Consider the following 16336-nt stretch of genomic DNA (forward strand, 5'->3'; position numbering starts at 1 on the left):
GTCTGGGGAGCTCCCCCTGCTTCCCCTTGGCCCCGGTCCAGCTTCTGCACAGCAGCCACCAGCCTGGGTCCTGAGCCCCAGCCAGGCTCCGAGACGCCACTGAACAGCCTCCAGTGGCTTCTTCCCGCCAGCCTGAAGGTAAGATCCTGACCTTGGCTTCAAGGCCCTGTGTGGTCTAACCCCAGCCTGCCTCCCCTGGTCACCCCTCACCAAGTCCTGCCTCCCCTGCTCACCCCTCTCCAAGTCCTGCCTCTTCTCCCCTCCTGCATTCCCGAACATTCCAGGTTTTGGAAGATGCCACACATGTGCTGTCCCTTCTGCCTGGGGCACTATCACCCGACCCTTTTCACTCACAGACTGGGCTTCATCCTACAGGGACTGGCTGGAAGGGCACTTGCTCTGGGCGGGGGACTTTTGGAGACGCTGCACTCCTGCCACGCCTGCGTGTTTCATCATGACCTCCCCACGAAGTCTGGGAGCCGTCCCATCAGGGGTGCCAGTGGTGACCACCCCAGTGCACAAAGAGGGAAGGTAGGAGACAGGTGAGAGAGAGACGAGACCTGAGAGTGAGTGACCAGAGAGGTGAGCACATGCGAGGGATGAGGGACAGAGGGACAGGGACGACAGAGTCAGACAAGGCAGGGGCGGCGGGGGAGGCAGCCAGGTGTCTGCAACAAACGAGGGTGCTCGGTAACCCACACAGAAGCGGCTCAGAACACACTCCTGACTTTGGCCCCAGGAAGGAGAGAGAAGGTGGCAGTGTGGGAGTCCGATGGCAAAGGCCCCCAGAACAAGGGAAGCTGCCTTGTTTGTTGCTGATTCCAGAGGCCGCTGGGAGGTGGAGAACAGCTCCCCTCTTAGCCTTGGACCTACTGGGTATTTTCTTGTTTTGTGGGACTTGATTCCAGTCGCTTTGCGATCAAGCTACCATTACTAACAGCCAGGCCCTGGGGTCAGAGAGAGGCGAGCCACGCGGGTAACACGCGACTTCACACCCACCCAGGCCCGAGACTCTCATCTTAGTCTCCACGCAGCCTTCGTTATCTTTTCTCACACGTTATCTTCATTTACAATAGACCAAAGGCATGCTTGTTTGAGAAAATGCCCATCTCGGGGCCAGTCGCCCAGCGCTAGCATGTGTGACACAGAACGCCACAAGAGTCCCACACAGCCATCCTCTGATGGCGGTGCAGGCGGCCCCCTCCAGGCAGCTATCCTAGCTGCTCCTCCTCAAAGAGGCCAGCCACCTTGTGCCCCTGCTTTTCTTTTCTGCCCCCCGCCTCTGCTCTGGCCAGCCCGGCTCTCTGCCCCATCACTGGACACCAGCCTTCATGGTGATCCCCTGGCCAGGCCCCGCTGCTGCCCTCCCCGTGCCTGTGCTGCGCTGCTACCGTGAGCTTCCTGCAACGCTGCGGTGGCCCACAGCCCCTGCAATCAAGGCCTCACTTGAAGATGCAGGGGGGACGCACAGAGCTAGACCACCCCCTGACCGCCCTCCAAGCACTGTGCCGGGCTCTGTAGGGATCCATTTGCCACTCGCACCCCCGCGAGGTCTCAGGAGGCTGGGGACCTTCCCCGCAGCGGGCACTGCCTCACCGCCAGGGTCGGGGTCTGGCCCTGGCCGGGGCGCCCCCGCCAGCCTCATCCCGGAGCAGCGATGCCTGCGCTTCTCACGATCGTCCTGAGCTGAGTGTGCTCGGGTGAGTACGAATTCGCGTGCTTTCGAGAACAGAGGAGCGTGCAGCATGCAGGCTTGAAGAAGGAGTTGGGGCCTGTCCTCACCAAGTTCGTGACCAGCACAGGGCCAGGCTGGTAGCGCCAGCAGAGGGAGCCAGGCGGGTGAGGGGGGCGGGGCGGCAGGAGACCTCAGCCCTGGTGTATTTCTAACAACACAACACGTAGGAAGAAGCTGCCAGAGGCTTGGGTGCCTAAGTGACTCAAGACTGGAAAGCAGCGCTCCAGGGGCCCTGGATTTGGCAGCCTAGGACCACGAGCCGGGTCAGGGCACCGGGTCAGCGCAGAGCACCGCTCTGGGAGCTCGCCTGGGGGTGATTCAATCTCATCACAGCGCTTGTGTCAGGGGCCAGCCTTGCAGAATGCCACATCTAAGAGGAGAGGGAAAAGGTGAGGAACACCACCTTGTCCCTGTGGCCTGGAGAAGGGAATCCGGGAGCTGAGATGACAGACCCAGAGGCCGGGGGCGGGGGCGGGGCGGGTGACAGGAGGCCGCCAGGCGCCAAAGGGGCCGTCGCAGGACTGACTTTGGCTACACGACTCCAGAGTCACAAGGCAAGACACGTGGGTTACAAGAGGGAAGGGGACAGGTTTGGGGACCATGCTTGTGAGGTGGCCTTTTGAAGGCCACGGCCGATTCTTAACTGTCCAGATGCCATGGAACTAACAGGAGGGGTGCTCGTTGGCACAGGCGTGAGCACAGGACGCCTGAAGTTGGTGACTGATGGCTTACTGGCCACGAAACTGAAAACCTGTATTTTGAATACTGACCACTGACCAAAGAAGTTGCCTAACTGTATACTGTTTGTTTGGTTTCATGGGAAAAGAGCTGAGACTGTGCCTCAACTTCCGATGTTGTTCAATAAAGGGAACATTTTACAACTCCTAAAAGTTGGCATTTTTGCGACTCAAAACACACATTACATCCAGAACCCTGGTGTTCGGTAGGTAGAAACGTGCTCTGGCCCTGCTGGCGCCCAGCATGTCTGCGCCGGTGTGGCCGTGCCCGCTGCCCTGGCCACTTCAACACGGGAAGTAGCTAGTGGCCCCATGCCCGCGTTAGACATTTGCCTCATATGTGGTGACAGAAGGGCCCTCAGAGTAAGTGCGGGGGCGGGTCAGGTCAAGGAAGGTTTCCTAAGAAAAGGTTCTCTGAGCATCCCCTGTTGGCATGGTGTGAGGCCGAGGGCAGGGAAGGCATTCTGAGGTCAGAGGGTTTGAGGGGCCCCTGGCGGGATGTGGCATCCATCGCAGGCCAGGAGACGGGCATAGGTGGGGGGCGACGGGAGGCCCGGTTCAGGGGCTGCTCCGGGAGAAGAACAAGTACTGTGCTGAACAGGCCCTGATAGTGGCCTTCTGGAGAACAGTCCTCAGGTCTCCAGGGCAGCGCAGCCAACTCAGAGGGTTAGAGGACAAAAGGGCTTCCATAGCTGAAGCTTCGTGGAACTGGTGCATGGAGCAAGGAAGCAGAGTAAGGGAAAGAGGAGGCGAGTGGCGAGGCGAGGAGAGGGGAGTGGTGAGCCGCGCACAAGTAGGAAGTGGTGCCCCAGGCGGCAGGCTGCACTGTCAGGACGGAGCCCGAAGCCAAGGCTACAGCAAGCGAATTTCTAGCATGGAGGGAAGGTTAGTGAAGTGACGGCCTTGTCAACGTTCACATGCCACGCAACTGAGAGGGACATGAACAGTTCAGTCCTCCCCGTGGTTAGTGGGGCTTGGGGACTATTACAGGTGTCCCTCCTAAATTCATAAGTTGAAATCCCACCCCTCAGTACCAAAGAATGTGACCTTATTTGCAGAGAGAGTCTTTACAGAGGTAATGAAGTTAAAATGAGGTCAGTAGGGTGGCCCTAATCCAGTATGACTGGTGTCCCTATGAAAAGGGGAAATCTGGACACAGATACACATAGAGGGAAGATGATGTGAAAAGGCACAGGGAGCAGATGGCCGTCTACAAGCCAAGGAAAGAGGCCTGGAACGGATCCTGCCCTCACGGCTCCCAGAAGGAACCAACCCTGAGACACCCTGATTTTGGACTTCCGGGCTCCAGAACTGGGGGACAATACACTTCTGTTGTTGGACCCACCCAGTCTGTGGGACTTTGTCACGGCTGCCCAAGCAGGAGGAGACAGATGAAACATGCCTGGAGAGGCTCTGAAGGTGCAGAGCAAGAGGGAGGGATCAGGCAGGAGGCGGGCAGAGAGGAAAGACGTATCTGCACATCCGGGGCCAACAGAAGTGATGAGGTCAAACTGGGCCCTGGAGACGTGCTCCTGGTGCACGGCCAGTAAACCCGAAGACAATTCAACTTAAAAAAAAAAAAAAAGCCCAGAACCCTCAGTAGAAAGCCACGTGCCCGTGGAGGTGAGGGCTGGCTGCCTGGTTCTCAACCACACCCACCATGTCCCGGCCACCCAGCTGGAAGAGCTCAGCCACTGAACACCAAGGGCGACCACAGCCGGTTGCCTGGCCCTGCTGTGCACTGTTCTGTAATATTTTTTCAATCTCAGGAGACGTTACAGTGAAAAGGGAGGGGGAAACGACCCCTTCCTCAAGGGGGTACGTGCGCTGTGACTCGGCACGTGCCCTCTTTCTGTTGTGCTACCAGAGTCTATAAGCTGTGACCGAGTCGAGTCATCGGAAGGACTGACAAATGCAGTAATTTACAACACTTCATCAGCTGTGTACCTTCACTTACTTCTACACCACCATCCCTCCTTGGGCAGAAAGATATGCTTTTTTTGAAAAGAAAAACAAAAAGATACCTGAGGCCTCATTCGTGGATTCCATCGCACGTAATAGTTTACCCATAATTCCAAATGACTCAGACTAGTAACAGGATATAGGACGTGGTTTTCATAATTCACAAAGAAGGGATTAGAAAACTCATCCAGCTGGCTATTGGTATAAGACCATAGAGATATAGTCTTTGTATACACATCCTGAAAAACAAAAAAAGGAACACATTGAAATAAATTCAACTTCATAGCCTCAAGAATTTGTACCACGTGGAGAAAAGGACTTGAATAATGAAGGGGGTTCAACTGATAAAAACCAGGAACATTTACTAAGTCCCACCCCATCCCTCTGCACACATGACCCAAAAACAAACTAGTTACTGTCCTAGAAAAACGTACTGCTGAGTTAGATGACATCTGGCGACTGTGTCTGTTTGAAGGCAGAATGAGAACCTTCTGACAATCCCAGGATGATGGGGCCCATATTTAACAAATACATTTTTTATTCTTTTTTGCACGTTGCTTGTGTGACCCTTAATATTAAGGACCATAGGTAGAATTTACAGATAAGATTCCTTTCACTGGAAAATCATGGCTATCTGGGGGAAAACCTGTGGGGTGGCAGGCTGAAGAAGCCTTATATAGAGAATATATCATTAAATTATAGATCCCCACCTCCCAATTTTACAGTACACTGTAACTTTGCATTGCTCATCGGAATGCAGGCACCCAAACCCACAGGCATGATGGGGCAGATCGACATTAAACGTGGATCAAGTACAAAGCCAAAGTGAGAAAACAGTGAGGCCAGGAGTGTTTTCCACCATTCTGCTGCTCCCAAGCCAGCTGACTTCTCCCCAAGTTATCTAGACACAAGAGATTAGGATCTCTTCATATTTTATATTTACAAGAGAAACACCAGCAATAATTCAAGGGACCCCAAATAGCCAAAATAATCTTGGGAAAAAAGAACAAATTTGGAAGTCTCACACTTCCCAATTTCAAGACTTAACTACAAAGTTGCAGTAATCAATACAGGTGGTACTGGCATAGGATGGACAGACATAGACATACACATCAATGAAATAGAATAGAGAGTACAGAAATGAACCTTCACATTTATGGTCAACTGATTTTCAACAAGGATGCCAAGAAAACTCAATGGGAGAAAGAATGTTTTCAACAAACAATGCTGAGACAACTAGATAACCACGTGCAAAAAAATGAAGGTGAACCGTTACCTCACACCACATACAAAAAGTAGCTCAAAATGGACAACAGGCCTAAACATAAGAGCTAAACTCTTAGAAGAAAACATAGGCTTAAACTTTCATGACCTTGAGTTAGGCAATGGTTTCTTAGACATGACAACAAAAGCACAAGCAACAATAAGAACAAAAAAAAACCAGATAACTTGGACTTCATCAAAATTAAAGACGTGTGTTTCAAATGACACCATCAAAGAAGTGAAAATACAGTGCACAGAATGGAAGAAAATATTTGCAAATCGTATCTGATAAGGGACTTATGTATGTAAAGAATACATAAGGAACTCTTTCACTCAATAATAACAAGATAACCCAAATAAAAATGGGCAAAGGATCTGAATCAACATTTGTCCACAGACATATACAGTTGGCCAATAAGCACCTGAAGAGACGCTCAGCATCATTAGTCATCAGAGAAATGCACACAAAAATCACAATGAAATACCACTTCACACCCAACTGGGATGGCTAGAATCAAAAAGATAAACAATAACAAGTGTCTACAAAGATGTGAAGAAAATGGGACCCTAAGACATTGCTGGTAAAAATGTTAAATGTTGCAACTGCTTTGGAAAACAGTCTGGTGGTTCCTCAAAGGGTTAAACATAGAGCTACCATATGAACCCAGCAATTCGACTCCTAGGTGTCTCCCCAAGAGAAGTGAAAGCATATGTCCTCACAAAACCTTGAACATGAATGTTCATAGCAGCAGTATTCATAAGAGCCCAAAGTAGAAACAACCCAAATGTCCATCTGCTGATGACTGGATAAACAAATTATGGTCTGTCCATACAATGGAATATTATTCAGTCATGAAAAAGGAACGACACACTGGTATATGCCAAACATGGATGAGCCTTGAAAACAGTATGCTTAGTGAAATCAGCCAGACACAAGAGGACAAATACTGTATGATTCTATTTATACAAAATGTCCAGAAGAGGTGAGTTCATAGAGACGGAAAGTAGATTAGTGGTTGCCGGGGGCTGGGCAGAGGGAGGAATCGGGAGTGACTGCTAACGGGTATGGGATTTCTTTCTGGGGTGAGAGAATTTTATGAAATTAGATGGTGGGGATGGTTGCACCCTGAATATACTAAAAACCACTGAACAGTCCACTTTAAAAGGGTTAATTGTATGGTATGTAAATTATATCTCAAGAGAGCTGATTTTTTCGAGTACATTTTGATTTAAAAAAAAAGATAAGACCATAAGGATTTAAATTCTACATATGAACCATATTGTTCTGCTGACATTTTCTTTAAAAACAGCTTTATTGAGATAAGTCACATACCATAAAATTCACTCATTTAAATTCTTTTTCTTCATTAGGAGGTTAACAGGGCCCCATCACACTGGGCCCTCAGGAATGTGGACTTCACCCTGATCACAGTGGGAAGCCACAGGGAGGTTTCAAGCAGAGGAGAGGCACGTGACCAGTCTGAAGTTTGGGAGCGCTGCCCTGGTCGCTATGCTTGGATTCACTGGAGGTCAGAAATGCTCATTTCTGGGCAGCTGCCTTAGTTCCAGATGCAAGACTGCGGGCTGGGTAGGCTTCAACTAGGCTTGTCGTGGTGGAGTAGTGAGGGGTGGCCAGATCGCAAATCCATCCTGGGACAGGGCTGGCAGTACTCACTGAGGGACTGAACGTGGCAGCTGAGGTGAGGGCGAGGGAGGGATTGAAGATGGCCCCTATGTATGTGGCCTTAGCATCTAGATGGGCAGAGGTGCCACTGAGTGGGATGCAAAAGGGTGAGGGAGGAAGAGGAAAACAGCATTTGGATCCCCAAGACAGATGAAGCTACCTGGAGAGAGAACAAGAAGAGGACCTGGGCCCGGGCGACTCCAAGTTTAGAGATGGGTTAAAAGGAAACAGACGGAGCAGGGAAGGCCAGCGAGGTGGGGGAGAACCAGAGAGGGCATAGGGTGAGGGAGTGGTCAGCTGTGCGCTGAGAGAGAGGGAGGCGGGCTCTGGGGGCCTGCCGTTTTCTCCTAAGTTCTCGAATGTTCTAGCACACTAAACCCGCAGGCAGAAGTCCTTTTCTGTGAACCAGAGGACACTCTTTAAGCTGCCTTCTCCCAATGCTTCCTCACTTTTGATCATTTCTGTCTTTTATCCCAAAGTGAGGAGAAAAGGAAGAGGTAAATCTAACAGAGAAGCTTGGTAACTGCTCCTTTATCAGCTTGATGGAAACAAAGTTGAGCTTGCTACCTCAGGAGAGGTTTGGGCTCATCTACAGACTTCCTTGTCCATGGTCTCCCAGTACCCTTCTGCCCAAGAGCACAGAGAAAGACGAGCAGCATCATAGCATTTGGAGATTAGGGGGTCCAGAGTCTAGTCCTGACACTAGAGACCTCAGGGAGCTGTGGGCTCCCTGGGCCCCCGCACCCGTAAAGGAAGGGGCTTTCGTCAACTCAGCGGGAAGATTAGACACATGCGCTGGGGCTGGTGAACGCTGGGAGGGCATTTCGTGCAACCCCTCCATTTACAGACAGCAGCAGGGTGAGACCCAAGTCCCCTCTCCATTTCAGTCCCCCTTCTGCAGTGGCACTTAATGGGAAAGGCACTCGAGCAATCAGGAAAGCCAGAGGATATAATACACTTACCTCTTTCAGTCGCTGCTGTTCACAGTTGCACAAGAAAGTCCCAAAGAGACAGCTATAAAGGTGATCCAAAATTGTAATCAAGAATAGTTCATTAAACTCGAATGCTGAAGGAAACTTAAATGGAGAGAGAAATAAGGTTTAGTTTTAAAGTTCAATTTCTAAAACAAATTGGTACTAAGTTTTTTGTGAAAGACAGCTAAGCTACAACTTGGAATATAGTCAAAGATTAAAAGGAAAACTGAGGCCATGTAGAACTTAATTGTCTCCAGGTTCCAGGCCAAGCTTATAGATCTGGCTGAGAAACAACCTGAAGCAACAAAAACTGTTGTACTTTTCAGTGCCTAAGAAAGCTTATGGAGCTTCCACTTCTCGCCACGATGACAGAACAGCCTGCATTCATCCTTGTGCCAGAAACAACTAGAGAGCTGGACAAAATATATGACCCAGCTGTTTGTAGACACTGGCAACAGCCCGGAGCACAGGACTGTGATAACCACACCCCGCCCCAGCTCAGAATGGAAACCAATGAGACAAGTCCTACTATTGTCCCAGCTTCCCTTGTGGAAGCACATTCTGAGTCACAGAGAAGGGAGGGGGATTCCCAGGTAAGTGACTGAAGAAGAAATAGAAAGTCCTTTTCTATTAAACAAACAACTCGAAATTAAAAGCCTTCCCACAGAGACAACTCCATGGACATACATCCCCAGATTCTTACCAATATGTAAGCACACTGAACCTGGCAATATACAATGTAAAAGGGGCAACACCACATGGCCAAGTGGGGTTTGTCTCGGGAATGCAAGGCTGCTTTAAGATTTGAAGATCAAGGTTACCAAAAACAAAAAAAAACTATTATTGTAATTCGCTATATTAACAGAATAAGGAGGAAAACCACATGATCCTCTCAATTGCTGTTTCAGGTAATTCTTAATGGGGCTAGCAGAATTCCAGCAAAGAATTACCACTGCCGTGAGTTTCTAGCCAGTAGCTGACATTTAGTAGCCATGATAGAGACGATCTGGAAATGATGATAATGATCCTAGCAGCAGGCATGTACTGGGAGCCTACCATGTACCAGAATTCTAATGTAAAAACATAGTGAAATATTCATCACCTATTCAATGAAGCAAAGGCAATTAGAACAAAACCAAATAGAATTACCCATCATATTTTTGTGCATCAGTGTACTTTAAAGATCTATTCCCTAATCAGAGATGTTTGCAGACTGTCACAACTAATTCTGTCATCTCTAGAGTGACAACCAGAGTCACTGATGGAAAGTTTATTTTTTAAGCTTATCTTTATTACTTTACTAGACCAGAGACAAGCTTCTCAATTCGAAACAATGGTCAATGCAGGACTGTCCAAACTCCATCTGAAATTGTTATTTTCCTCACCAGGCTGTGACATTAGCCAACCTAAGGAATTCTGCTCAGCGGCCCTAGATTAAGATTTGCCTCTGTCTACCTTAAGGACTGCTCTCAGAGAAACACATAACTTTTTTTTTAATCTTGTTCTTAGATGAACTAAATCAATGATGAACCAAATCAATGATGAACTAAATCAACTAAATCTGGCCAAGTACATTATGTCAATTTTTTCTAGTATTTTTCTAGGCAGCTTAGTCATGCTCTATTTATAAGTTATTGGCACCAAGAAATTTATGAATTTTAAGCAAAAATATAACAGTTACATATATACTGAAGCAATTAAATCAAGGATAGAAATGGAAGGTCTGTATTTCATTTTCAAATGTTTAAAAATATACATTTATCAACAGGACAGCAAAGCTTCTATTGACATATTTTTGAAGTCATGAGTCTTTAGTCCTAACCCTGAGCCCGCATTCTGGATCTGCGAGCTTGGTTGGGCGGGCCGTGGAGGGGGGCATTGCCACTGACTACAGGCCTTACTCCGGCCAAGTGGGTAGCAGGTATGGGAGGTCAGGGTGGGCGGGGCTCAGCCCAAGCCGGTTGGCACCCGAAAGGCTCCATCTATTCATGTTAGGTCAGGACTGCTATTCGCATCCGAAGGGCATTGTGGTGTTAAACTCAGTTCAGGAAACATTTCATCAGAGGAAGTAGCAACTGCTAGATACAAATACAAGATTAAGCCTCTGTGATTCACAGTTTCTTTTAGCCTTTTCTCCTGGAAACTATACCATACACTTTAAAAAGTGTGGTCTCAAAAACCCCATAGAAATCCATAATGAAATTCTGCACCTGGACAAAAACATCAACTATTAAACCGATCCAAAAGGGTAAAAAGTCTGTTTAAACTGGGGTTATTGCAGAATGTCTTTGAGACTCTTCTCTGGAGTCCTTCAATGACTTTTTCCCTCAGTTCCTTTGATATCAATTTGTGCACACAGACTAGTTCATTTCATTGAGATGTCTAACAACGTTACACTGACTTAGCTTATTTGATTTAGCAGTAGGAAACCTAAAAATAAGTTAATCTTGTCACATTACTGCATCTTTTCTGACAAGCTACATATCTCATTCACTTGTAACTTAATTCATAGTTAGACTGATTACTGGTGTGTCTCCTAATGCATTAACAATGGTATTTTAAAAGAAATTAATTATACACATTTTACGGACAGAATCTTAAAGCTTGTAAGAAGCATCTGAAACCTAACCCAAACCCCTCATTTTCTTTCTTAAAAATCAAACATTACAAAAATTATATAAATTAGACATGAAAATAGACACTAAGCAATATGAAGAATGGAAGTCAGTTTGAAGATGTTACACACACACACGCACACACACAGACACACGCACGCACGCACGCACACACGCACTTTAGGCAGTTGGGAGGAATAAGCTACTTCACATCCACAAAAATGGTGCTTATCCCTTCAGAAGCATCAGAATTATTTTCTGTGTTCAGCCTTTTTATGTAACTTTTCTGAAACGTATTTCATACCTTCCTGCCTTAACCTGAATGTAACCATCTTTTAATTTTGTTACTGGCTTGGAATCAATACAAATTGCGAGTACATGGCACTACAAAACAGTAAGACTTGAGGCCGGTGTCCGTGCCTTTTGAGTATGTGTTTGCTGTTCCCTGTTACTCATACCATCGGGTGCCCGCCGCTGAGACCACCCCTCCTCTACCCCCACCCCTCTACCTAACTGGCTGCTTTGAATCAGCCGGGAACTGCGCACTCAGATGATGCAAGAGCCAATCAGCTTGGGGAAGCTGGGTCTAAAAGTGCGAGGAGGTTCTAAGGGAGGGCCTGAGGACTCTGTGAAATGTACTTCGGCTGCTTAGAACCCCACGCCAGCCCAATTATTTTCTAATTTCTGAAGGCATATCTATCTATTCTCTCATGATCCTTCCTACTCCAGTGTGATCTGTGGACCAGTAGCACAGCCTGGGAGCTTGTTAGAAATGCAGACTCTCAGGCTCTGCCCCAGACCCGTGAATCAGAACTGCATTTTGACAAGATCCCCAGGGTATCTGTGTGCACAGTCAAGTTTAAGCAGCACCCCAGTAGAGCAGAATCCCTGGAGGGCTTGTGAAACAGAGTGCTGCCCCCCATCCAGGGTCAGCAGGTCTGGGGCGGGGCCTGGGAACCTGCATCTCTCAGTTCCAGGGAGGCTGAGGCTACTGGCCCCAGGACTGCACTGGGAACCACTTGTCTGGATCACTTGTCCTGTAACTCATTTTCATATCAGAACCACCTGGGGAGCTTTTAAGAACTACACACACCTGGGCCTCTCCCCAGGCCCACAGGAAGAAGGGTGTCCAGGGGCAGGGCCCAAGCAGGCGCATCTTTAACATGATATGGTCCCCTTCGTGTGCCCGAGGCAGTCAAGGCCAGACCTCCAGGTCAACAGGAAGGAGAGGGCCCAGGCCATGCTTTTCTATCCTCTCTTCCCCATAGTCCCACCCAAGCAGGCACTTTGGAAAGGGCTCTGCATTTTGCTTGCTCTTTCTGCCTCTCCCTCGCCTCTGTCCCTCTCACTGTATCTCTGCCTCTATTTTGGTTTCCCTCCTGTCTCTGGTCCCTCTGGCTGTCTCCGGCACTCTGGCTTGTTCTCTGGCTCTGATTCCAGGTCCATTTGCATGGCACAATGTCCTATCGTGAGGGTAAGACCCCAAACTTGGGTTTCGACGCTGGAGATGAGGGAAGAAACAGCACATGCCTTCTGGCCTGCTGACCATCGGGCCGACTGGCTTAGGGAAGGGAGACCCCTGCGTGGCCACCTGGCTTACCAGGGCCCCACGCACTGCCGGGTAAGAAATGACAAGACGCTCAGCAGCTTCGTATCTGCCACCGTTCCTGGGACAGTCCTTTTCCTCCTCACCTTGGGGTGGGAGGGGCTGTGGCCTGGGGCGGGGCGTAGAGGGTCCTGGATTCCCTGGTCTCCACCCCCTTTGTTCAGTCACATCCCCATTTCTAACTCCTGGGAATCTTCCAGTACCTGCCCAGCAGCGGGCTGTGTGTGCTTACCCTGACAGAGAGAGGGCAAGTGAAAGAAAGAGAAGGACTGAGGGGCAGGGTTTGCACAGCTGCCGGACAGCATGACGGACAAAAACTGCTTGCAGGAGAAAAGCACCTTTAGGTGTGAAGTTGGTTGTTTCCAATTTTCTGCTTATATTTCTAAGTAATTAGAATCAAACTGAGTTAAATAACAGAAGGGGTCATATTTAACACACACACATCTTCACTTTGAACGAACCTGAAATTGAAGTTTGTCTTCAACTTTAAGATATGCTTAGATCAGACTATAAAGGTCAGAAATAGACTTGAAATCTCTCACCTGTCTTGTCATTTGCCAAACACAGTCAATAAACTGAAGAAATATAGGGGATCGGTCAGCATCTGCATGGTTGTCATTGCCATGGCCCACTCGCTGAAAACAATCAAGAGGTTAAACATTTTAATGTATGCCATGGTCCTCTCAAAAGTCACTTTAAATTGCCTGGTGGCAAGAAGCATGTCTCATTTATATGTCCCAAGGCCTAACAGAATTCCAGGCACATAAAAGGCACTCAAAAACGTTCATTGCGTTGAACCGACTGCCATTACTCTTAGGAAACAAAATTTCAGCGTCCTGTTTTTACACGTTGATTGCTTTATAAGTGCCCTTTAGTGTAGTGGAGATGGAGAAGTCATAAGCAAAAGGCCAGCCGACCTTTCAGTCCACCCCAGCCACCACGCCAAGTGCTTGGTGTCAATGTGGGACCAGCAATTAGCAGCTCACAAAGCACATGACGACTGCCGTTTTCTCCACAAGTGTAGTTTTTTTCCCCCATTTTTCAGAAATGTCAGGAAGTCTGAGAATCAAAACAACAATTAACAGTCCACAAGTTTTAGCCAATTCTGCATGACTCAGAGAACCTCAAAGCCTCACTGTTGAAATGGTAATGGGGAGTCTTCAAGGCAGTTCGGGATTGTATCTCCAGGTTTTCTTCCAGTTTTAAGACATAACTGATATCCAGTATTGTATATCATACCTTTTGATATTTTACAAGATGTTAATAGATTCACATTAAAAGGTAAAAGATAATTTCAAACACATAAACAGGACTGACAAAAACACTGAAAATGTCAAGTTAAAAACAGCTCACGAGTGAGCATTCTAACAAAAACTTCGAGTAATTTGATGCCTAAGCAAAAGGATGAAAAGGAAAGTTATGAAGATACAAGGCGATCACCACACAGGAAGATCAAGAAATACTGGCCTATGAAATCGCCACCAAGAAAGACAGCAAAAGAAATAAATGCTCAAGTCAACATGAACCCCTCAAAGGAACAGTATACTGCCTTCTTTTTTTAAAAAAAATTTAATTGTAGTGAAATACACATATCAAATTGACCAGCAAAACCATTTTAAGTGCATAGTTCAGCGGCATTAAGTACATTCACACTGTTGTGCGAGCATCGCCAGCATCCGTCTCTAGAACTTCCCAAACTGAAAGAGGAACTCCCTACTCCCCTCCGCCAGCCCCTGGACCCCCTCATCCTCCTTTGTCTCTACAGATTCGACTGCTCTAGATACTTCATACACGTGGAATCGTGCCGTTTATTTGTCCTTTTGCAACTGGCTTCTTTCATTTAGCATAACGTCCTCTTAATTCATCCGTGTTGTAGCAGGTGTCAGAATTTTCTTCCCTTTGGAAGCTGAATGACATCCCACTGTATGGGTAGACCACAGTCTATTTACCCATTCACCTGTTGATGGACACTGGGTTACTTCCACCTTTGGGCTACTGTGAGTCATGCTGCTATGAACATGGGTGTGCAAGTAAGTGTCTGAGTCCCTGTTTTGGGGGTATATACTCAGAAGCAGAATTGCTGGATCGTATGGTAGTTCTATTTTTAAGTTTTTGAGGCATTGCCATACTGTTTTCTAGAGTGGCTGCATGCATTGCATTACTTCTGTACTTCTATATAAAATAATTTGTGGAACCTACTCCTCGGTATTTAAGGCACCAGGGGAAGTTTTGCACTGACAGTTTACAACTTAAGATTCATTCTTTCTTTTAATAGAGACACATTGAACTCTTATGGTGCGTGCAAGGCGTCCCCCACCCAGCCCTCAGGACTTCTGGTGGTTTCATGGGGTCCAGTGGAGGCTAGGCCCTTGGCTAGGAACCTGGGGTACACTATACATGAGACCCAGCATCTGTGCTCAATGAATAATTCACTTGTGGTTTAGTCGCAGGAGAAGACCTGTAAACAACAGAGGCGATAAAGTGCGCCGGGGCTTCCTAGTCTGAGACACATATGGTGGGGCTGCAAAGGAACAAGCAGCCATCCCAGGATGGTCTAGAGGAGGCAGCTAGGCGGGAAAGTCACGAGTCACGGTCATGGAGGAGGTCTTACTTCAGACAGAACTTGAAGGACCAGGAGGAACTTGCTTCTGGCTGGCCAGGGATAGATTCCATGAGAAGCAGTGGGGAGGCTCAGGGGGTGGGGGTTGGTGGCGGCCACCAGGGGCGCCATAAGTAGCAGGGCACGGTTGAGGCAAGGCGAGAGAGGCGAGACGAGGTTGGAAAGGGGGGCCAGGGCCAGATCACCACGGGCCCCAAACGTGGCGCTGAGGAGTCTGCCCACAACCCAGTAGGCCGTGGGCACTCAGAGGGGTTTGTGCTGGGGAGAGCCGGCACCAGATCTGCTTTATGGAATGCCCCATCTGCTACAGTGGGGACAGTGGGTTGGAAGGAGACAGGGAGACTGCCATAATAGTCCCGAGGGAGCTGGCCAGGCCTGAACTAAGGGGGATGGAGTGGCAATGGGGAGGGGATGACAGATTTGAAATACATGCATTTAAAATCATGGGACTGGCTGAGCTCAGTAAGGGATGAAGCATACAAAAAGAAAAGAAACCATGTGAGGACTGAGCCCTAGGGCACCCCAACATTAAGAAGTTGGGGAGAGTGAAGCCTCATGAGCAGTGGATTAAATCCCCACAGTCAACTTGATGCACCCTGCATCTGTGGAATACATGAATAGATGACGAATCATCGCAAAAGTGAGGCAGTGGACTTTGGGAGCAACTGTAGACTTGGGGTTTACTGTATGCAACTGACTGGTTCCTGATTTTTATGTTTATCTTAGTATAGTTTTTAGCACTTGATATCATTGGTGGATTTGTTTATTGGTTTGGCTGCTCTCTTCTTTTTTTTATTACTTAAAATTTTTTTTATTTTAATAATTATTTTATTTTGTTTCTTTTAACTTTTAAATTTCTTTCTTTCTTTTTTTTCTCCCTTTTCTTCTGAGCCGTGTGGCTGACAGGGTCTTGGTGTTCTGGCCGGCTGTCAGGACTGGGCCTCTGAGGTGGGAGAGCCGAGTTCAGGACACTGGACCACCAGAGACCTCCTGGACCCACGTAATATCAATCGGCGAGAGGTCTCCCAGAGATCTCCGTCTCAACGCTAAGACCCAGCTCCACTCAATGGCCAGCAAGCTCCAGTGCTGGACACCCCATGCCAAACAACTAGCAAGAGAGGAACACAACCCCACCCATTA

General features: G+C 48.0%; 1 protein-coding gene across 7 annotated transcripts in view; it reads right to left on the bottom strand.

The window, feature by feature from the left end:
• The window catches only part of MTMR1 (myotubularin related protein 1), a 106938-nt gene that overhangs the window by 2725 nt on the left and 87877 nt on the right, over positions 1-16336 (bottom strand). For 6 of the 7 annotated variants that reach the window (XM_019939294.3, XM_073798768.1, XM_073798767.1 and 3 more), the window contains 3 exons: positions 13119-13211; positions 8344-8457; positions 4497-4673 (listed from right to left, as the gene is read on the bottom strand). In XM_019939294.3, coding sequence (XP_019794853.2) covers positions 4497-4673; positions 8344-8457; positions 13119-13211 — 384 coding nt within the window. The remainder of the gene's footprint in view (positions 1-4496; positions 4674-8343; positions 8458-13118; positions 13212-16336) is intronic. The other variant, XM_073798769.1, reaches the window with a different exon arrangement.

The sequence above is a fragment of the Tursiops truncatus genome, chromosome X (genome assembly GCF_011762595.2).
Source record: "Tursiops truncatus isolate mTurTru1 chromosome X, mTurTru1.mat.Y, whole genome shotgun sequence".
In the NCBI taxonomy this organism is placed as follows: domain Eukaryota; kingdom Metazoa; phylum Chordata; class Mammalia; order Artiodactyla; family Delphinidae; genus Tursiops; species Tursiops truncatus.